The 24,969-nt window shown below is 35.3% G+C and overlaps 1 protein-coding gene across 3 annotated transcripts in view; it reads right to left on the bottom strand.

The window, feature by feature from the left end:
* The window catches only part of LOC150096016 (uncharacterized), a 381,411-nt gene that overhangs the window by 110,293 nt on the left and 246,149 nt on the right, over nt 1-24,969 (bottom strand). For all 3 annotated transcript variants that reach the window (XM_090409077.1, XM_090409078.1, XM_090409079.1), the window contains one exon: nt 14,374-14,538. In XM_090409077.1, coding sequence (XP_090265203.1) covers nt 14,374-14,538 — 165 coding nt within the window. The remainder of the gene's footprint in view (nt 1-14,373; nt 14,539-24,969) is intronic.

The raw sequence follows: 24,969 nt of genomic DNA, 5'->3' as shown, positions 1-24,969 counted from the left end.
GGATTACTTTGGTGATATGTTTGGTATATATATTTGGGTTAGAAGGCGGGAAGCAATAGTCAAACCATGGGAATGAGGCACAGAAGTCACAGAGTCTGTCTCACTTGGCACTCTTATAATGCCCAATTACTCCTGTATGAAAGTGGCTGTGAAAGCATTGTTGCATGGAGGAGGAGATGAGCACTAGATTGTGGTCGGAATTACCCAGGGGACTTATTACATTCACCGTGTATTTGGAAGGGTCATTGATGAGGAAGAGATCTAGGGTGTTTGGGGGGTGATTAGGGTTATCTGGTATTGTGGTTGGCATGTGAACAATTTGTGTAAGGTTGTTAGTGATGGCAAATGTTTCAGCATTTCTGTCTGCTAGGTCTGGACAACTGGAAGAGTAAAGCCAGCTGGTGTTGTGGACACTGAAATCTCCTAGGATGGTTTTGCTGTTAGGGAAATAGGACTGGAGAAAATCAATGTTTAAGTTGGTGACATTACAGGAGCGATAGAAACAGCAAATGAATTTGAGTAGATGAGTAAGAAAGATTTCAACCAAAGAAAGTCAATGTTGAGTGATTCTGGGTTGGGTGCTCTCTGGCAAGGTATGTCAGAGAAGACACACGTGCAGACAAACTTGGGTCGAAAGGAGTTAGTGAAATTCATGAGAAAAGAAAAATAAAATTTTAAAAAGAATCAAAAGTCAAGCAGCTTTCAGTAGTGAAATGTAAATTCAAGAAAAAGCTTGAAAACAAATACAAACCTTGGAGACCAGCAGCAAAATCTGAAGATAATGCAGATGCATACAGCCAGGGAAGTACATGACTGAATCCTTCCACATTTTATTCCTAAACCAACACTCTGATTCATAAGTTCAAATCAATTTAAATAGTCTTGGGTATTCAAATTTCTCTCTAATTCTATATACATTTACTTAGTTGGTTCCCAATCATAAAAAATTTGCTTATTCTATTATCTATTTCTAAATTTAATTTGTCATCTTTATTCATATTTCTATATTAATTTCCACAGTTTTTCTATACTTAGCAGAGAATCTGTTCCTGAAATCTGCAATAGAAATACAAAATTGTCCAAACCTAAACAAATTCAGCTGCGCCAGACTGCAAAACATCTGGGAGAACATATAAGACCATCAGCAAGATTTCCCGCTGTGATCATAGAGGGCATCAGACAGAATTGTGGAAATGTGTGTTTCTGGCTGTTGTGCTTCCTGCACTTGCATGCTTAGTATTTCATTGTGTCCATGAGGATGCCTTCGTGATAAACAAAATATTGGTTTATCTATTTAACTAAGTAAATTTAGTTAAATATTAATTTCAGATGTTTTCTCTCTATTAAACATCAATATCAAAGCATTATTACCAGAGAAAGAGTGTTACTATTAATGTTTAGGAGATGGTCTTTATGTTAGCTCATAAGAAATCAAGTATCTTTACATTTGTTATTTTTGTAGATTTGAAAAAAATTGAGGTAATTTCCAGTGTGTAGATAATATTATGACTTCAGATAAAACTGCTTTCTTAGTGTAAAATCACAACTAGTTTTGTATATTTTATAGTATACTTCAGAAAAAGAATTACAATAAAGTAATAAGATATCAAAAACTTTCCTAAAAGAGAATTTACAAAATTCAAGATTTGAGTAAAGGAACCAATGGTTAAATGATTTAACAATAAATGCATAATAAAAAAGTGTTCAAGAATTATTGCTATGCCTAAAGGCTAAACAATAATATCATATCTTAACTGAGATCCAAGTGGTTGAGAATTATCACGAAAAAGGACCAGACTTGGTATAAAATAATTTCCTAGTGTGTGAGAGTATATAAACATTTTGGGAGCTTCTTTGAATTTTCTGTGAATATTTGGTGAAAACATCATCATCAAATTCCTGACATCTCTCCTAAAGGGGTGTACAGAATATGATAGTACTACATGAAAAACTTACATTATTACTAACACTTCCCATCTACAATTTTGCCCTAAATCAATCTGTTACCTGTCAAGACTCCAACATTATCAGATATCACATTTCTGTCTTCTAAAGCACCTTTTACCATATCAATCCATATCTTGGTCTTCCTCTGGGTCTTTTTCGTGCCAACCTGGCAGAGAACACTTGTTTTGCTAATCTTTCCTCTCCCATTCTGTTTAAGTGAACATACCACCTGAGATTAGCTCTGCTAACACATTCCTAGATGCTAACAATGTCAAGTTCTTTCCTAATATCCTCGTTTTTAATGATATTGCTATTGATACCATCTATTCATGCCCCTAATCTTTCTCAGTACTCTCTAGTCTTTGGTCAAGTGTTTTATTTCTAACCAGCTCTCGGATCCATAACTTAAAATTGGTTTGAACACTGTCTTGCATACGCTAATTTAGTGTTCCGACTACTTTCTCTCTTATTCCATATAAATTTATTCAGTTGATTTCCTACCATACCAGCTTTGTTGATCCTGTTGTCTATTCCATATTTAATTTACAATCTTAACTAAAAATTGTGCCTAAGTAGCTGAAATGTTTTACTTCTTTTGTAGGTTCTCCATTCACAATGCAGTTGATATTTTTAATGCTTCTGCCTATTTTCATTGCCTTGTCATTGCTGACCTACATACCATATTTATTACAACAGTTATTCAATTTGGTCATGGAACCTTGTAGAGGATTTATTTAGAAGTATAACATCATCCGCATAAAACAAAGAGCTGATATTAACATCTCCAATTTTGATATCAGATTTAATACCACTTTCCTTCATAATGTAATCCATATAGATAATGAATAACAGAGGACATGTACATCGTTGTCCGACACCAGATTTAACATTAAACCATCTTCCTTAACTGCAACTGCTGACTTACAACTGAAATAAAGACTAAGTATTGCTTTATATAATGCCTCATTGACACCATACAACTGTAGATCTTCGAATAGCTTCTCTCTTGGCACCTTGTCATATGCTTTTTCCAGACCTACAAAACTTAAATACAGATCTTTGGTATATTCCTATGATTTCTCAACTATTTGTCGTAAAGTGAAAATCTGATCCTGACAGCGTCTATTTAGCCTGAATTCAGCTTGTTCTTCACCAAGCTTCCTTTCCACAATCCTTCTCAACTGTTTCTCAAGTATAGTTGCATAAATCTTACCAAGAACACTCAATAGTGAAACAGCTCTGTAATTCTCACATTCAGTTTTATTTCCCTTTTTAACTTTGAGAGCTCTACTCCAATCATCTGGAATTCGTCTCTCTGTCCAGGCCATCTGAATTATGTAGTGCAGCCACTGTAAGACTTTTATACCTCCATACTTGAGCATTTCTGGTCAAATATCATCTACTCCAGCTGCCTTTCCACATTTTGGGCTTTTCATACTTCAAATATGGACATGTATTCCTGAATGTATGACTGTTGAGTCTGTTTTACAACTGTGCTGTCACTGATTGTTTCATTCAACAATTTTTTCGAAGTAATTACTCCATACATCAAGGATATCTTTTTCTTCAGTGTTTTCATGTCACTTTTATCATTCCTAATTCCTTTTACAGCACCCTTTCCTCCATTTCTGAGCTTTTTCAACAATTTCCAGAATATCTTACCACCTTCTTGATATTTATTTTCTATAAAATTATCTTTGTATTCTCTAAGAGCACAAGCTCTCTTATTTGGCAGGAACTTTTGTGCTCTTAGAGAATACATTACAATTAGTTCACTATGTTAGTATATTATTAGTTCTGGTTTCATAACATGCATATCGGCACTCACAATGTGCCCATTATTGATATTATTATTGTCTGAAATTTTGACGTACTAACCGATTCAGGTAGTTGTGCTACTTTCAATCTTTTTTTATTGTAATTTAAAACTGTTAAGTGTTGAGATATTTTTTGTGTTTGCTACAGACATTCTCTTTGTCACTAACGAGACAACTTGTCAGCCATTATATGTAACTTCTTACTTGCCATTTACATGGAGTGCACATGCTCACTGAGGAGTTTGATGGGTAATTGACAGTTGACAGAGTGTTTGGTACCAGGGGACGGAGGAAAAGGGGTAGAGAGAGAGAGAGAGAGAAAATGGAATTTTGAAAACAGCAACCAGATAATTTTGTTCTTAGGAAGTTTTAAGAAACGTGATAGTTGGGAAAATATTAATAGATGATTCCGAAAAGGAATCATAGCGCACTGTGAATCTTTAAACTGGAAGAGTTGAGACTGTTAGTAAATGTTTAATAAATAAAAGAAGATATTTGGAGTTGGCATTCTAATTCAATGATCAGGAAAACGCTGAGTGAAAAGTTTTGTCTTCTGTCTTAAGGATATCGGATCTATTTATTATTTCTACTGGAAAAGGCAACGGAATTAGTAAATCTGAAACTGTGAAGTAGCTTAATACGAAGGGCTCTGCTTAGATATGTTCTTTATGTAGTAGTAGAAGAAACTTCTTTCTCTGGTACAAAAATGAGCTATTTATGCATCAAATTGAACTGCGAGAGGTAATTCCAGTGAAAGAAGAGGAATGGTTGAAAAAAATCGCATTCTAAATAAGGAATTAAAAAAAAAAAAAAAAAAAAAAAAGATCCGATCGAAAATGTTTTCAGGAAAGGACCTAACAAGAAAACTGACTCTGGTGGACATTTTGTTGTTGTGTAAACAGTGTTTAGTCTGGCAGACATGGTTTAGTATATGTTAAACAAACCAGTTATAGAGAGTCAGAGAGTGATTGATTGCACTCTTTTAAGATAAGCAGATATCTAAAGTGTAGATTTATTTTAGAAGGCCTTGGGTCAGAGAGTGAATAATTACACTCTTTTAAGATAAAGATATATCTAAAGTGTAGACTTATTTTAAAAGGCCTTGGATCCAATTAATTTTGTAATTATTTATATAATTTTATTTAAATGCATATAATGTTTCAGTTTCATTAAATGTATATATATTTTTATTTGGTACTCGAGTCAATAATTTTCCAGATTCTAAAAGAAATAGAGTTAAAAAAGTCATTGTACCAATCGGAATGAACTCTTGTCTAATTACTTAACACTTGGTTTAAAACAAAATCTCTTTACAGAGATAGTAAAAGGATTAAAATAAACAGTATGATAAGTGATGTGAAATAAATACCCACAAAAATTGAAAATAACTACTTTAATTCAATAACAAATGGCTACATGAAGACAATGATCATAAACAAAAGGTCAAAATGGGATTGTTAAAGTGCCTCAAAAAGAATGTGGTCATCCCTCAGCAACACAGTGTGGACGAGATAAAATACAAATAAAAAGAATTCCTTGTTAAGTGAACTGGATGTTGATGACAATTTTATTATTTGAAATAACCAAGTCAACAGTTTGGTAGCTGGCTTTTATACTTTTATTGACCTTTTTAGACTCATCTGGTAGATGCCAGATGAATATAAAAGACCGTCAACACGATCTAGAATGACATTAATTTCAGGTCACCAGTTGGGGGGTGGAGGCATTAAGACTAGAAAACTTGTTTCAGCATTTGAACTATGAAGGCTTCGTCCAATGTCTTTCTGGTAAAGACCAGAAGAGACATGTAGTGAGCTATTTTTGGAATAGGGTAGGAAATTTGTCATGGTGATCTACATAAGAGTTAGAGGAGGAACATGACATCGGCTTATCAGTAAAGCTGCAATGATATCATATATGGATTTGAAAAAAAGTAAGAATGGGAGATAAACCTTGATAATTTTTAACAGGAGGCAAGTTTTCAATATTTGGCTTTCTCAAAGTTGCCATTAAATGACTGCAGGATTCAGTGTGTAAAATGTTGAATGAATATACTGAATGAATTTTCTTGTACCTTAGTAAACTTCTTTGAAAACCAAAGGTTGGAGATGGGGTGTCTTCATTTAAGAAAGAATTATTTCACTTTTTGAGTAAGAGCAGGTGTTTCAATCAGAAATGGGAAAAAAAGAGGAAAACCAATTTGGTATTAGTGTGATATCAAAAGACCCAAGACTGACTGAATGAAGAATGGTGTGCAGAAAAAGTCTAGGTCATGAGGAAAGTTGGCTCTTACAATTATATCTGAAAGAGCTGGTGAACAAAAATTGCATAGTATTGGAAAAGTGGTATGGATTATCTAGAAATATGGCAAGTAAATGGGTAATTTTTATTAGATCATTACAAAGAGCAAATACTTTGATATTGCTGCTTTATGAGTGGAGTTAGAGAAGGGATCCCAGTTTGAATTATGTACACTACACTAAGCATACAAGAAGACTATCTTGCCATTTGAGCATTTAGAAAATCAAGCTTCAGAGACAAATCCAAGATGTCACAGTGGTTATCAGCATTCTGGTGAGTGAGAAAGAGAGCAAATTAAAGCAATGAAGTATAATAGGAGTATAATAGACCAAAACTGGCGAGATCTTTCTGAGGAGCAATAAATACAAAATGTTATATTCAGGCAATGACAATCAAGGAAAAGAAGGAGTAACCATAGTATTCAACACAAAATACGAGGCTAATCTTCTTGAATGGCAGTCAGTCTCAAGTAGGGTAATGTGGGCAAATATGAGAATGGGGAACTGGACAATGAGACTTATTTGTGCCTATGGTCCCACAGAAGGTTCTAAGGTAGAAGTGGAGGAATATTTTTAAGGCTTTAGAAAAAGCAACTGACACAATGAAAAAGGAAAAGTTGGTCCTTGTTGGGGATCTAAATAGCAGAGTAGAAAATGATTGTGAGACATACAAAAATATTTTGGGAAAATTTGGAGAAAACAGCAAAGCTAATAATAATGGCAAATATCTGTTCGATTTCTGCTCAGGACATGGACTGGTTATTACTAACACCATGTTCCAACATAAAAATGTGCACAAATTCACATGGAGAGAAGAGGCTAGGAATAAGAAAAGTCTCATTGACTATGTTATTGTTGAGAGTGATGTTTTCTCCCTGGTGCAGGACACCAGAGTGTACAGAGGATTTGAAATTGGAAGTGATCACTATTTAGTCTTGAGCAGGATAAAATTCAATTTCATATTGAAAAGAATAACATGTAAGAAAGTTTTAAAGCGAATAAAAGTTGAGCAGCTCTCAAATTTGAACTGTAGACTAAAATACACACAGATTATTGAAGAAAAAATGAAAGAGTTTGAGAACAGGAATCAAACCTTGGAGATTCAGTGGCAAACTCTGAAGAAAACCAGAGAGGCATGTGGAGAGGTTGTGTGCAAGGATAAAAAAATCAGAACTCCATGGTGGACACAGGAAGTTAAAGAGGCAGTGAAGGAAAAGAAGAAAGCATATCAAAAGTTCCTGGCAAATAAGTCAGCTTTTACTCTTACAGAATACAGAGAAAAATGTAAGAAAGCTAAACAGTGTGTAAAACTAGCTAAACAAAAGTCATGGGAGGACTTTGGCAAGAATATAGAAAATAAATATCAAGAAGGTGGCAAAATATTCTGGAGGTTGTTGAAGAAGCTTAGGAATGAAGAAAAGAGTGCTGTAAAAGGAATTAGAGATGATAAAGGTGACATGAAAACAGGAGAAAAAGATATCCTTGAAGTATGGAGTAATTACTTTGAAAAACTGCTAAATGAAACAAGTAGTGATGACAGCACAGTGATAAAAAACACTGACCAGACATGCAGTCAGGAATACATATCCATACTTGAAGTAGAAAAAGCCATCAAAGGCTTGAAATGTGGAAAGGCAGCAGGAGTAGATGATATTCGACCAGAAATGCTGAAGTATGGTGGTATAAAAGTCTTACAGTGGCTGCACTGCATAGTTCAGAAAGCCTGGACAAAGAGACGAATTCCCGATGATTGGAGTAGAGCTCTCATAGTACCCATATATAAAAAGGGAAATAAAACTAAATGTGAAAATTACAGAGGTATTTCCCTACTGAGTGTTCCTGGCAAGATCTATGCAAGTATACTTGAGAAACGGCTGAGAAGAATTGTGGAAGAAAAGCTTGGTGAAGAAGAAGCTGGATTCAGGCCAAATAGAGGCTGTCAGGATCAGATCTTCACTTTACGACAAATAGTCGAGAAAGCATGGGAATATAACAAAGATCTGTATTTAAGTTTTGTCGATTTGGAAAAGGCATATGACAAGGTGCCAAGAGAGAAGCTATTCAATACGCTGCAGTTATATGGTGTCAATGGGGCATTATATCAAGCAATACTTAGTCTTTATTTGAGTTGTAAGTCTGCAGTTAGAATTGAAGGAAGTATAGGAAGATGGTTTAATTTTAAATCTGGTGTGAGACAAGGATGTACATTATCCCCTCTGTTATTCATTATCTATATGGATCACATTATGAAGGAATGTGGTATTAAACCTGATATCAAAATTGGAGATGTTAATGTCAGCTCTTTGCTTTATGCGGATGATGTTATACTTCTAAATAAATCCGCTACAAGTCTGCAAGATTCTCTGACTAAATTGAATAGCTGTTGTAACAGATGTGGTATGAAGATCAGCAATAAAAAGACAAAGACAATGAAAATAGGCAGAATCACTGAAAATGTCAACTGTGTTGTGAATGGAGAACCTGTGGAACAAGTAAAACATTTCGGCTACTTAGGCACAATTTTTACTGAAGATGGTAAATTAAATATAGAAATAGACAACAGAATCAGTAAAGTTGGTATGGTGGGAAGTCAATTGAATAAATTCATATGGAATAAGAGAGAAATTAGTCGGAACACTAAATTAGCTGTATACAAGACAGCGTTCAAACCAGTTTTAACTTATGGATCTGAGAGCTGGGTCAGAAGTAAAACACTTGAACAAAGACTAGAGACCGCAGATATGCGAGTCCTGAGAAAGATTAGAGGCGTGAACAAATGGCATCAATGGCAATATCATATTAAAAATAAGGATATTAGGAAAGAACTTGACATTGTCAGCATCCAGGAATGCGTTAGCAGAGCTAATCTGAGGTGGTATGGTCATTTAAATAGAATGGGAGAGGAAAGATTAGCAAAACAAGTGTTCTCTGCCGGGTTGGCAGGAAAACGACCCAGAGGAAGACCAAGATATAGGTGGATTGATACGGTACAAAGTGCCTTAGACAATAGAAATATAAGATCTGATAATGTTGGAGTCTTGACAAGTAACAGACTGATTTGGAGGAAAATTGTAGATAGGAAGTTAGTAATGATGTAATTTTTTCGTGTAGTACTGTCATATCCTGTACACCCCTTGAGGATGATGATCATGAAGTATAATAGGGAAATTTTTTTTACATTCCCTTTTCACTAACAATAAAAACAATCAGCCATTACTAATTTCTTGCTTGCCGCTTACTTTGAACAAATGCACCTGCTCGTAGAGATTTATGGACAACTAACAGCTCACAGAGAGTGTGCTCGGTATCATAGGTAATGAGAGAAAACAAAAAAAGAGAGAGAATGGAAGTTTGAGAATGCAGACCAGAGAACTTGTTTTTAGGAAGTTGTTGAAAAATTTAATAATCGAAATTCATTATCAGAGGATTCCAAATGAACAGTAATTATTCATACCAGTGATATGAATTATTTCCTTGGGAAAAAAAGGATGGAATTAGAGAAATCTGAAACTCTAAAGTGGCATTAATGAAGAGAGACTGCTTTGATACACTATTTATATAGTAAAAGAAACTATTTTTGTCTGGTAAAGAATTGGTGATTTGTGCAGCTTGCAATTATATTGCCTGATGTAAGAATATTTATACTCAGGTGAAACAATAAGGATGAATGGGAAAATATATGCTAAATAAGCAAATACTGCACAGTTCTATGGAACTTAATAGGTTTCATATTTTGAAAAAGGGTCTGATAAAGAACTGCCTCTAATAGACATTTGTTGTTTTGTAGAAATTTGTTATGAAAAACAATGTTCAGTATAATAGTAAACTGAGTAACTACACATAAAACAAGCTATAAATAAAATGAGCCAGGGACTGAATGAATTTATCCACTGAAGATAACTAAGTAGGTTTTTTTTGTTGTTGTTGTTGTTTAGAAAGCATTAATTTAAATAATTTTGTAATTATTAATTTAATTATATTTACCATGTATATAGTTTTATTTAGTCTTATGAAATATGGATTTTAAAAAGGAATGAAGTTAAAAGTCATTGTACCACTCGAACTGAACTTTGATATATTTACTTAACACTCAGTGCAAAAATAGTACAATACATATAAGGATACATCAAGTACGTACACAACACATACAATCAAATTAGCACAGCCTCTTTGCAAAGATTAACAATAAGTTAAAGACACCAAGAAATTATATATTCTTAGTTCTGTCCTTTATCCAAGTGCAAGAAAATGAAGTTTGCAAATTAGTAACAAAGTAACTTCATGAGGAGTGCTTAAGGGTCAAAGCTGTATAATATAGCCTTTAAAGGAATGCGGAGAACCAACCAGGACTGCCCTAATGTCCAATCCTCACCTTCTCGTGTTGCGCCCTGTTAGGTATATACCTGAATACTGAATGAACGAGGAGGATGTGCTGGCAATTTGGGATTTAGCTGACCAAATTGTATTCTTATTGGCTTAAACCACAATATAAAATGATGGTACAACATAACAGAATTTTATTCCGGCTGGGGCGTAGCCCAGTTAAACAAGGCCCCATTGTTTTCACCAGGGAACCAGGGCAAACAATGAAAAGTCAGCTACTGGAACAAATCCAAAAGCACACCCCAACTCGTCACCAGAGTTCAAGATCAGTACTATAAGCATAAGAAGCCTGAATGGCAAAGAAATGGAGCTAGCTGAGGAATTGGATAAGTACCAGATCGACATAATAGGGGTGATTGAAACAAAAAAGACAAAAACTGGTGAGATCTTCCTGAGCAATAATTACAAAATGTTATATTCAGGCAATGGCAATCAAGGAAAAGAACAAATAGCCATAGTATTCAACACTAAATATAAGGCTAATCTTCTAGAATGGCAGGCAATTTCAAGTAGAGTGATCTGGGCAAATATCAGAATGGGAAACTGGACAATGAGACATTTGTGCCTATGATCCCACAGAAGGTTCTTCTATTAAGGTAGAAGGTGGAATTTTTTGAGGCTTTAGAGAAAGCAACTGACACAGCTTTATGCCATTCCACCTTATGCTTGCCATTCGCCTTACTGAGGTAAGGTTTGAGTGCAGCTGTGCAAATTCATATTCTTCAGCTGCTGATAAACAGGTGTGGTGCTATTATAAAAAATCACAGTCCCACTCTATGATTTTATATATGACATACCAGACAATAGTGCAATTTGTTGCTTCTGGACATTTCCACTTCACACTAACATCCCTTACGGTTGATCAGGACATCTGAAGTAGGGTAGAAATCTCCTGAAATGAGTTGCTGCAAGTTTAATGCCATGTCAAAAGTCACTGGGCTCTTTGGTATGGTCCATTTTAGTGTTAATATTTGTCTATGAAGACTGCAAGACCATGTGCTTTTTTTATACCTATATGAACCACAGTTGTGATGTACATAGTCATATCCACTACGAAAAAGAGTATCCAGATATTTTTGATCAGAGAGTATATCTAGATTGATGGATTCAGCTGAAGATAATAGCTCAAAGGATGTGTTTTGGTATTGAAAGTGAAAAACTGAGGTGGGGATAATTAAATTATAATATTCTGGATTATCTGATTTACTCATGGTACTAAATGTGATATAAGTTAGCTTTTCATAAATGGAATTGATAATTATCAGATGGTTAGCTTAATTTCTCAAATTTAACATGAAATGATGAGATTTAACTGAAGTATAAGTCAGCTTAAGGCATAAATAAACAAGACAGTCACACCTAACTAAACCTGGTTTTGTTAAAGAACTTTTAAAAAAAATTGTGAAGGGAAAAAATATACAGTTCATTTTTTTAGTTAGGATTGGAAATGTGAAGTACCCTTCAGTAATGGATTATAGAAGGATAATTTCAATAAAGCAAAAAATATATATAATCAACTCTTACATCAACCACCACTATAACAAAGAAAAGCCCTCACCAAAATCCCATAGGCATAATGCTAAAGAAAATTTACTATGATGAATTATTAATGTGGTCACAATGAATTTGCTATAGTGGCAGTTCTGTATAATAAAGCAATTTTAAAATGAAGAAGAGGAGGTTTTAATTTAATTTAATTTTTTTATGGTTATTCATAGATGAGAAGTTAAACTTACAATACATTAGTACTGTTGATAGAAAGTTGAGATGAGAGAAGGAACTGGTTAACCACAGATTTGAGGACTGCAGGAAATACCTAAAAAGTGTTCATTCCAAATGACAGTAACAGAAAGAAAAAATAAAGAAGAAAATTTGTTCTGTGAATATGAACCTCTTTTCATTATTATTATTATTATTTTTAATTAATCTGACTCTCACACTTTCAGGTCATGAGATCTATAGAATATCAGTACCATGTGTGCGTATATATGTTAAAATTCTGCTATTCCAGAAGTCATTTAACATGCTAATCCATTCGAGGACCACCAGTAACTGAAGTTTTGGCTATATGGTTATTGTATTGTATTTATTTGACCAGTCAGTTGCTTTGATTTATTTCTGTGAATCCCACCAATGAAAAGTTGTAACCTATTATGCATTAGTATCACAAATATGTTCAAGATTACACTAAAGCCATTAGGAATGCAAATCAAGTGATCTGTAAAGTGCATTATTTTTGCAAGATAAAAAAAGAAACTGCAAAATCAATACAAAACTGGCTAACTTGCATTTGGTTGTCAAATCTTCACAAACATTCCTTTCATGCTACAATGGAAAGAGAACCCTGGGTCTTTTCAAAGGAAGGTTTCACCATATATGCTATAGAAATTCAGGGTAGCAAATAATATAGAAGCTAGTTATTTCTTATATTATTTAAGGTCTGAGAATTTTGGCACAATAAGACCAAAATTATAGAAGCTGAGAAAGTAAAATGCCATAGACACCTCTAAAAATTTCATCAGTAAGCCAATTCTGATGAGATATTCCTCAACTGGCCCTCCATAAAAAAAGTGATATCTCCAAAAAAAGGCACAGAAATAATCTGAGATAATCATTAAAATATGGATTTCAGAATAGCATTCCCATATAGTGATTTCATTTATTATAACAAAATCTAGATGTGTTCATAGATTTTATTTACTGTAACACATTTCTGTGGTACTTTAAATCCTTTTGCCTAGTTTTGCCACTACAAATATTTAAAACAAATCCTCGTATGAATAACAACTTTTAAAAAAATCCATCCAGCCAGCTAAGTGCACTTTTTATATGCATACAGAATAAAAAATGAATAAAATGATTTAACTCCATGATGCATTCAAGAAGTAGTTAAAGAAGCATTCCTGGAAATGAGGCATATGAAAAATTACTAACAAGTCAGCAGATACCAAAAAATACAGAGAAAAATGTAAAGTAGCTAAACAAAAAATATGGGAAGACCTCAGTAAGAATACAGAATATAAATATCAGGAGGATTGCATATGTTCTGGAAGCTATGAAAAAGCTTAGAAATGGAGGAAGAGTACAGTAAAAGGAATCAGATATGATAAAGATGACATGAAAACAAACTAGAGATATTCTAGATTATCAGGAGTAAACAAGCAGCAAAGAATAATGATAGAAAATATTGAAAAAGAATGCAAATAAAGAGGAATATGCATCAATACTTGAGGTAGTAAAGGCCATGAGAAATGTAAAATGTGGAAAGGCAGCTGGAGTAGCTGATAATCAACCAGAAACGTGAGGTATAAAAGTTTTCCAATGGCTACATTAGATGGGTAGAGTAGACCTCTCAAAGTTTCCAAGTATAAAAATAAAAATAAAATTGAATATGAGAATTACAGAGGAATTTCTCTCATAGCATTGCAGTTAGGATTTATGAAAGCATACTTAAGAGGGTAAGAAAAATGATGGAAGAGAAACTTGGAGAAGAACAAGCTGGGTTCAGACCAAATAGAGATTATCAAGATCAGATTTTTATTTTATAACAGAGTTCAGAAATTGTGGAATATAACAAGGATCTTGTTATATTCCTCAATTCTGTTAAATTTCATGATAAAAAAACAAAGTGCCAAAATCTTTTCAAAATGCTACAGTTATATAGAGATAAATGGAATGTATAAAGAGCAATATGTAGCCTATAAAATAACTCAATCTTAATCAGTAGTGGTGTTCTGCTGTAATAGTGAGAACAATAGCACTAATAAAATAATGTCAGTCAAGTAGTTGACTAAATACTGCTAATACAATACTTTCTAAGCACTTGTTTTTTCTTTTTTTTTTTTAAACATAAGACATGTTTATTTTCCTATACAAAATCAGTTGAAACAAATTTTAAAAATATTTCATTTAAATTAAATACAGACCTTTCTCATATTTCGCGATTTTCCTTCTAATGCTTTCCTTACTGGGGATTCATCTTCTGAAGTACTATCTGAATCATCTGCTCCATGGGAACGATAATGTCTTTTTTTCTGTACAGAATTCTTTTTGGGTACAATTGATAGTGGAGATTCTCTCTGTGGTGAAGTCTATTAAAGGGACAAATTTCTTTTAACTTATAACCAAATAGAATACAGACATTTCTTTTACAACTTGCAAGAGTTAGAGGGCACTTCTTAATCATTTTAACTAATTTATTTTAAGAATTTCAAATAGTATTTTTTTTTTCCACCTTTCATACGTCATTTTTCAAAGTCCAAATATAACAACAGTGAGAAAGGTTGTCAGCGTGTTGCCAGAATCAATGGTATGCTAGTGGAGGTGTGTGAGAGGGGAATACAGTTTGTGGATATGTGGCATGTATTTGAGTGAAGAAAGGAATTGTACAGATGTGACAGACTGCATTTGAATGGCTTTGGAGTGAGTGCACTGGAGAAACTATTGCTAGATAGCAACAGTGAAGTGTCTGATGCAGGCAAGAGATCAGAATAAGAGATGAAGTGAAAGATCAGGAGAGTGGTATTGAAGAGACAGAAGTGCTTGATAATGGAAACAGTAATAGTCTGAGAAATGAAGAGATAATGGGAATGCAAGAGAGAGGAACAGGTGGACAGGGAGACATGGCATAGGGAGTGTGGATTTTGGAAGTGGTAGTGAATGTATATACGGTGATGATCAGCACAGAAATGAAATAGGTTGGGATGTGAATGGGAAAGATGAGACTGAGTGGATATATGTGGTAAGCAGTGATAAAGGCGATTGGGTTAAGGGCAGGTATGGTGGGGAAACCACAACCAACAAGTGGCTTGGAATTTTAGGTTATAGACTTAAAAGTTTAGGTTATAGACTTAAACTTTTAGGTTATAGTTTAGGTCTATAACCTAAACTGCCGTGTTTATTTATAAATGCCAGAAGTATCATTTCATCAGAGAGATGAAATGGTTTCACTGACTGAGTTTATTCATCCCAAAATCGTTGGAGTAAGTGAACCATGGTTGAATGAAGATGCTATCCTAAGGAATACATAAAGGATGGGTACAATGTTTTTCATGAAGATAAAAGGACAAGAAGGGGGGGGGGGGGGGAGTGCTGCTGATGACAGCAGGAGAATTATGTCTACAAGGTAGACATGAAAGAGGGAAATGGTGGCAATGGTTATGAGGCAGTGTGGTGTGAGGTTGAGATTGACAGGAAGACATTTGGTTGGATGTTGCTATAGGCCAGGGAATATGGAGAGTGGTGATGAAGAAATGTATAAACAACTTGGATCAGTGAACAAAGAAAAGGTAATTATTATGGACAATTTTAATTATGGCAGCATAGATTGGAATGAAGAGATAGCATTTGGAAATAAGGACAATGAATTTGAGTTCTTGAGATTAAACTATCTCAGGCAGCCTGTAAAGGAGAGCACGCAAGGATCACAAGTTTTAGATCAGATCATTTCATCAGAGGATGTAATAGAGTAGGGTTTCACACTTTCCTCCAGTTTATGAGAGTGATCCTGAAGTGATCACCTGCGTTGTGGCTAGCCATATACATACTTCTGTGAGGAAATGATATACAGTCATCCCTCGACTTATGTCCATTCGAAGATACATTCGTGATCCCATAAGGGAATAAATAACATTTTCGGCTATACCTTTGAACAAGACGCAAGAGAGCGTAAGGTAAAGCATGCACAATGGCAACAACGTTTGCAGTGCCAAACCTCCCTTGGCAGTTGGCACGTGTCTTCAACAGTTCCTCTGTTGATTTTGTGTTTGAGAAATGGGTTATTTGTACATTTATCATTAAATCTTTCGCGATGTTTTGTGCAACATGGCCCCTACATGCATGATCAAAAAACCTAGTGAAGAATCACAGGAAAAGAGATGAGCAATTGATCTTGAAATGAAGTTGCAAGTTATAAAGCAACATGAAGCTGGTAAACCTGTCAATGTGATCGCACATGACTTCGGATGGTCTCATTCTACAGTGAACAACCATTTTGAAAAATAAGGATAAAATCGCAGAGGCTGTGAAAGGATCTGCTTCCATTAAATCGACGATAGTGACGAAGCAATGACAAGGTCCTATGAGTGATATGGAAATGCTACTTGCATCATGAATAGAGGACCTGAACCAAAAGTGCATACCCCCTTAGCACTGTGACCATAACCGCTAAGGCACTAAGCCTCTGCAACATGTTGAGGGAGAAAGCAGAACCCAATTATGACTATGAATTCAACGCTTCTTCCTGTTGGTTCATGAGATTCAAACAGCGTTTAGCGCTACATAATGTGAAAATGTATGTCAATCTGCAAGTGCTGAGAATGCTGCCAAGGAGTTTGTGGAAAAATTGGATAAAGTTATTACGGAGGAAAATTATTTGCCACAGCAAATATTTAATATGGATGAGATGCCCTTGTTTTGGAAAAAAATGCCCGAGCGGACATTCATCCACAAAAAGATAAAATCTATGTCTGGTTTCAAAGCTCTTAAAGATCATATTACGATTCTTCTGTTAGGGAGGTAATGTGGCTGGATATAAACTGAAACCATTTGTGATATAGCACAGTGAGAATCCACGAATCTTCAAAAACATTAGGAAGCATACTCCCAGTTCATTATCGAAGCAATAAGAAGTCGTGGATGACTCAAAAATTGTTTGAGGATGCTTTAGTCAACTGTTATGCGAGTGAAATAAAAAACTATTGTGTGAAAGAAAATGTAGAATTTAAAATTTTACAATTCTGAATAATGCTCCAGGTCATCCGTCTTATACATATCATAGTGGGGATCTTCACCAAGTTCAAGGTCATGTTTCCCACTCCAAACACTAATTAAAATGACAATATACTTATTACAGTTAAATCCCTAACCTGTATAAACTCTGTTGATTTAATGTATCGACTTATGTCCGACTCGACTTGTGTCCTGCCGAATGGAACAGAACCCAGACGTAAGTCGAGGGATGACTGTATATGGAAGTACAAGGTAGGTAATAATGGCAAGTTTAGGAGACAGCTTGGAGCTATAGCATGAATGAAGAGTTGAGTGGTAAGAAAATAATGCTGCTTGGAGCAGACAAAGAAATATGTAACAGCATCAATGTGCGATATTACGAATGTTAAAAGGCTGAATAAGGTAGGCGTAAAATGGATCAATGAGGGACTTAAGCATGAAATCTGGAGGAAGGAGCTCTGGAGGCAGTACAAGATGAATAATGGTAATAATCAGTTACATGAAAAGTATAAATTGAATGTGCATAAAATGCCTAAGTTAGGACCGCTGGTAACAAACCAGAATGGAATATTTAATATAAAGCATCAAGAAGATAGTGGCTGCCTAAGGAGGATTTTCAGTTAATGTACACTAATGCCAGAAGCATTCAGAATGTGTGAGTGGGGGGGGGGGGGCATGGTTAGTTCATCCTGGCCAACAGTTATTGGAATTAGTAAGACATGGATGACAGAAGATGATACAGTTAGTAGGATAGAATGTGAAGGGTATAGTGTGTTCAAGGAAGATAGAGAGAAATGAATGAGGGAGGAGTGTTACTGATGATAGTTAATTAACTGCAACCAAAGAGTGTAGAAGTTCACTGTAGGCCAGTGAAAATAGCACATTTGAGGTTATCTGGTGTGAGATAGAGGTCAGCAGAACAAAATATACAGTTGGATGCTTCTATAGACTAGGAGGATAGTATGCATCAGCAAATAAGATCGACGAGCAGAGGGCAGGTAATTATTATGGGGATTTCAACTATGGGAATAAACTGGAAGTAGGAGAGGATACATGGGAAAAAGGAAATGGAATTTATGCAGTTACTAAGAGATACCATTGGTTTGAGAGTTCTAGATCTATTAATTGCATCTGAGAAATTGTCCATAACCAATATGACCACGTCGCCGCCAACTGGTGAGAGTGATCTTAGCCTCGACCTGGAAGGTGGCTAAATGTGTGGAATTTTCAGTTAAGAGGGAGGTATATGTGGAATTACAGGGCTGGTGGTGGGTATGAGAAGCTTAGGAGATTGCTTGGATCGGTACCATGATATGTGAAACTGCAAGAGCTGGATGTCGATAGTGCATGGGAAATGGTAAAGGAGTTTGTGGAGAGTAATGACAGACTACATTCCTAGAGTCAGAAGAGTGTAAATCAAGTGGAAGTTAAATGGATGAATATCATCATTAAACTGGAGCTACAAAAAAAAAAAAAAAAAAAAAAAAAAAAAAAAAAAAAAAAAAAACGAAGGGAATTCAAGGAGAAAGATGACCAGCAGGCACATGAGCAGTACAAAGCACAGGTCAGAAGAAGGCAAAAGCAGAGTATGAAAGGAAATTAGCAGTGCACATCCAAGATAATCCCAAAACAGTTTGCAAGTAAAAGAAATAATGTTTATGGCAGAATGATTTTAATGAATGCTGATGGTAGGGAGGTAAGTGAATCAGTCAAAATAGTAGAATTACTAAATGAATACTTTGCAAGAGTATATCATCCAGGTGGAGACATTGTAGTAACGAGAGAGGCAAAGACTTATATGGGAAGTGAGATAAATGAAATGGAGATGCAATATGAATACAGCTATGGGAGTAGATGGTATACCAGCTCGAATTTTATGTGAAGGTGCTAAGGAACTCTCGATGTCTTTTGACGCCATTGCTTCAACATAAACAATGGCGTCTAAAATGCTGACAACATTGTTTATGTTCTGCCATAAACAATCTCAAGTCATGGCTCTGTGTTAGTCCAAAGGGGGTGGAAAGAGGGGGAAATAGTTCCATTGCATAAAGGAGGTTCCAAGACTGATATAGCAAATTACTGACTGATCAGCATATCGGGAGTTGTTGAGTTACCGGACAAGTTGGTCAAGAGTAAAATACAGGAATGGATGCAGAAATGGGATACTGTGGGGAGGGGACAACATGGTTTTGTGAAGGGTAGGTTATTCCTCAGTAACTTACTAACATTTTATAATACAGTGACAGCTGAGTTGGATAAAGGTAATGGGTTTACAGTGATACTGCTGTACTTTGCAAAGGTCTTTGACAGGATAATACATGGAATTCTAATCAAACTGCAGCCCATGGGGATGGATATAGGATGGGTGAGTTGAATAAGAGGATGGTTGGAGAGATATCAGAGAGTAGTTTACTCAACAGTCAAGTTCAGAAGAAAGCCTGACTAGTGGCATGGCATGGGCTCTGTTCTTGGGCCACTACTATTTAAATTTGTACATATATTGAAATAGTAAAGGATCTGAGAGGAATTGCTGATGATGCAAAATTGGGTAGAATAAAATTTTGCAAGATGATTTGGATACTGGCAGCCTGGGCAAAGGAGAATGGATGTCAGTTTAATGTGACAAAGTGTAAGGTTGTACATTTTAGGGTGAAAAGATTACCAGCTGATACCACATTGATGGAACTGTACTCCAGAAAATTGATGAAGCAAAAGATTTGGGAGTGTTATTGGATAGAGAGTTAAAGTTTAGAAGACACATAGCAAAAAGTGGCTAAAGCAGTTCATTGGATTACTTAGTTATTGAAGAATGCTTTGATGAGAAGAGACAAGCAGGCTATTATTCCTCTTTATAGCCTTGATATGATCCCATCTTGACTGCTGCACGCAGATCTAGTCTGCATGGAGACCAGATCTGTATTTCTTGGCAATGAAGAAGAGGTGGAGAGTATCCAGAGGTGAGTGACCAAGATGACAGCAGGTCTATGGAATGAATCTTATGAGAACAGGTTGAAGATTTATGTTTTACAGAAATTGCCTAACAAGTTCAAAAGGGGTGATATGATTGAGACATACAAATTACTGAAGAGTTTTTACAAGATTAATACAGAGGAAATTTTTCAGAACACATCAGGTGGGTGTGAGAACTAGGTGCCATCCTTGGAAACTGAACAAAGGTGTGGTTAGCAAGGGTGTTACATCTAGTTTTGCTTGAAGAGTGGCGAATGAGTTAAAAGTATGATAGATACTGCGCAAATGTCGAATAGTGCTTGGCATGATGTTTAGGGCCTCCCTTGATGAATCTAAGAACTCCATGGAGTAGCCTGTAATAATAATAATAAAGAACAAGCCAGGAAAGTGACTCTTAGTAAGGATAACAAAAGTGCAGTACGAGTAGAAATTAGCAAATCAGGCAAAGAAAAGGCCTTACAGTTTTTATTTTTTTTTTTCAAAGGTATGTGGCAAGTAGAAGAAAGAATGATAATGGTAAGATGATGTTAGTGGATGAAAATGATAGAATAGTAACTGCTGCTTGAGGTATTCAGTGACCAATTTATAAGGGTGTTTCATCCTCATCAGGGTCAAATCATGAGAAACTTAAGTGTAGAGGACATAGGAGAGGATGGCTTAATTTTAAGTGAGGAGGAGATATTTGAGAAAATAATTGAGGTAATAGGAGTTGATGACATATCACAATGCATCATAAGGGAATGTTCCATGGAACTGGCAGTAGCATTGGCATGCTTGTTTAATAAGTCCTGCAACAGCACTGGTTCCAAGGAAGTAGAAAGATGGTAAAATTTTTCCACTGCATAAAAGTGGTGATAAGGTTGTAGCTTTGCCAGCAACACTTGACATATGGAGAGAATACCGGTCTAACAATATTCCAACAAATGGCTTCCTGGTAGAAGATCCCTGTGCTCTGCAGCCTGGTTTTGCTCTTCCTAGGCAGATTTGGTCATCTATCAACAGGATCAGAACTAACAAGAGCAGATGTGGCTACCTACTACATAAATGGAGGCTGTTAGACCACCCTTATTGTGATTGTTCTCCCGTGGCTCAGACGATTACTTTCGTGAACATAAACGACTGCCCAAGGCACCAATTTCACAGTGGTGGCCTACAAGACATCCAAGGTGACAGATGAGGCCTTGGATTGGCTTTACAGACTGGACATTGACCTGTAGCTGTTTTGTATTCCTTTTGCCATAAGAAGAAATAAATAAAAGACTGTAACTTCAAATTATAGGTCAATCTGTATATCTGGAGTTGTGGTGAAGATACTGGAGAGATTGGTAACAAGTAGAATACAGAAATGGTTTAATAACAGTAGTATTCTCTGTGGTTATCAGCATGGGTTTGTTACAGGGAGATCATGTTTCACTAAATTACTTGTGTACTAGAATTACAACTGATTGTAATTCTATCTAATACTTAAATTCTAATTAAATACCTACATGGCCATTCTAGAATTAGATTATGTGAGCTCAGAGAAAACATTCCCTCTCACTATTTGATTCTTTCAATTAAATTCATTTCTGAGAAAATACATTAATACACAAAACAAACTGAACATGGCATTCAACTAAAAGTTCGATAGTTTAATTTGACTATATGAAACCTTCTTATGCAACTTCTCTATCCTGATGTTTCTACTCATTCATTCTGTGTCATCTCTTAAATTCTTCAGAATACAATAAGTTAAAAGGCCTCACTAATATACTTGCATGTCTTCTTTCAGTAAACAAGTTTCCTTAATGCAATCCTTCCTTATTTTTGAAGAAGCAAGCATGAAGAATAATCGCTCAGATAGACATTTAGATATACAGTAGGAATACATTTAACTGAGCCGTTCAAAATGCACTTCCAATAAAAGGAAGTTCACTGCAGATTCCATCTTGCTCCTTGGAACATATATCACTTGATTCTCACATACAAAGGACCGATACATTATAATGTCCTCCAATTATTAACTTCACATTTCCTCCTTAGTAGTTAAAGATACAATACAAAACTTTGCTGAGATTAGAGAACTTAACTTGGCAGTTTATTCCACCTTCCTTCCTTGTCTACTTACTAGCATTCAAGTTCCATGACAACAGCTGTTCTAAAAACATCTAATGTCTATTAACGATTCAAAGCAAAACTCTAGGGACAACATGGCTGCTATTGCTACAGCACTTGCACATTGTAATATGTAGCATATGACATACGATGAGTACTATAAACAATAATATACATACAATGTTATTTCAATGTGAAATCCTAAGGATTACAACATACGGTAAGCAAATGTACTACTTGATTACATTTAAGTGTTTATATCACTACTGCTTAAACACATGGCAGCTCCAGAAATACTAAGCATATAACTGCATTACTAAACAAATTACATACATTTTAGATTATCTTATCATATAATAAAATGTATTCCTTATTAATTCTACATTAATGAAATTTACATTCAGTATATATAATGTTAAAAAAAATGAACACAATAAAGTAAAATGATCATGTCAGATTTTTACACTCGTAACACCTATAAAATAATCTATAAAAAGGGAAACAAATTGATGTACAAATTACAGAGGAATTTTCTTACTGGGTTATAATAAATTTAGTTTAATCCTTTATCCAAGTGTGAGCAAACAAAGTTTGCACCTGAAAGTATCTTCAGGACTGGGATAAGGTAGTACAATACCGGGCAACTCGTTGCAAAGGTGGAGCAAGCTTACATCACTTCTATCTCAGTATTTCCCATAATGCAAAACATCTCCTTGCAGCTATGTATAATGTTATGCATTAAGGGAAGGGCCACTATCCAGAGTGGCCCTTCCCTTAATGCATAACACTAGTTTCGGCCTTTATTAAGGTCTCTTCAGTGGGAGCCAGGCCCAAAGAGGAGATACCAGGCAGAAGCATTAGCAAGGTCATCTCTTCCTATAGCAGTTGCCAAACAGTGTGCCACCTTCTTATTAAATTACTCTGGATTTAGAGAGAAAGATGTTGAAAGTTTATTTTTTACTTGGTTAGACTATAATAAATTTAGTTTAATCCTTTATCGAAGTGTGAGCAAACAAAAGTTTGCACCTGAAAGTATTTTCAGGACTGGGGGTAAGGTAGTACAACACCAGGCAACTAGTTGCAAAGGTGGAGCAAGATAACATCACTCCTATCGCAGTATCTCCCATAATGCAAAACACATCTCCTTGCGGATATGTCTAATGTTATGCATTAAGGGAAGGGCCACTACCCAGACTAGTTTCGACCTTTATTGAGTTCTCTTCAGTGGGAGCCAGGCCCAAGTGGAGATACCAGGCAGAAGCATTAGCAAGGTCATCTCTACCTATATCATCTCTACCTGTGGTATATAATACACATTTTGAATGTAATACACATTCAAAAGAAAGTGTATTGTAGTATGGGATACAGTAATATGAAATCAGCAGTCTCCATATACAAGTAACCTGGTCATGAAGATACTTCACACGCAAACTTTGATTGCTTATGCTTGGGTATAAGATTAAAACAAAATGTAATTTCACATGTATTATAACTTTTAAGATAAATACTTGAGAAAGCATAAGGATATATATATATTATATAAAGAGGATCTGTATTTAAGGTTTTTGGATTTGGAAAAGAGAACATATACAGGATGGTTTGATGTGAAATTAGGTATAAGACAATAAGAAAGGTACACGCTATCCCCCAATATGAAGGAAAGTACTATTAAATCTGATGTCAAAATTGGAAATGTTAATCTCAGTCTCTTTACCTTATGCAGATGTTATACTTCTAAATAAATACAGTACAAGTCTGAAAGATTCCTTGACTAAATTGAATAACTGTTCTAATAAATTTGGTATGAAAATCAGCAATAAAAAAGACAATGAAATAGGCAAGAAGTTTGAAAATATCAACTGCATCCTAAATAGATAATTTTAGTGAAGGTGGCAAAATTAAATATGGAAATTAACATAGAATTAGCAAAGCTGGCATGGTAAAGTCAACTAAATAAATTTATATAAAATAAGAGAGAAATTATTATTATTATACAGGTATCGATTCAGAATGTGACCATGATCTGAGAGATCCATTATTCACACAATACCTATTATACCTCTCCTTAAACTGATTTGCTGATGAAGCACCCACAACTGCCTTTGGCAACTATTTCACCCATTCAGAAAGCTGCAAGCAAAAAATCTAGTCTTCACACCCTTGCTAACAACACTCAGATACAACTTCCATTGGTGACCCCTTGTTCTCTCCCATCTTACCATGTAATGAAAAAGGTCCTCAGTATCAATCCTATAAAATCCCTCTAATAACTTAAATATTTTTATCATGTCTCCTTTTTCTTTTTTGTCCATCAGCTAATTTTTGAAGCCTACAGACTGTCAATCTATTCTCATAGGAAGTATTTCACAGACATGCCGCAATCTTTGTCAGTTGCTTCTAGATCCTCTCCACCAAGTCTTTATTCCCCATGGAATCTTGGAGTCCAGAACTATGTGCAGTAGTCCAAATGTGGTCTTTTTAAAGCCTTATACAGGGGAACAGTAACTCTTTATCCCTGCTTGTTAGTGCATTCTTCAACAACCACGTAATCTAATGTGCTGTTTTGGTAGTATGCCCTCTAAAACTTCCAACTCCCTGTCTACAGTCATTCCTAAGTCCCTGGACTCATCATCAGTTTTCTGCAATTCAGTTCTATCAATTGCTTCCTGAAGTGCATCACCTTACACTTGGCCACATTAAACTAGCAGCCATTTATCTTTGCTGCTAGT

Source organism: Typopeltis vanoorti, chromosome 19, assembly GCF_054136105.1.
Source record: "Typopeltis vanoorti isolate ZY-2024b chromosome 19, IOZ_Tvanoo_1.0, whole genome shotgun sequence".
Taxonomy (NCBI): domain Eukaryota; kingdom Metazoa; phylum Arthropoda; class Arachnida; order Uropygi; family Thelyphonidae; genus Typopeltis; species Typopeltis vanoorti.
Note: the sequence above shows the minus strand (reverse complement) of the source record. Positions and strands in the feature narration are given on the sequence as shown.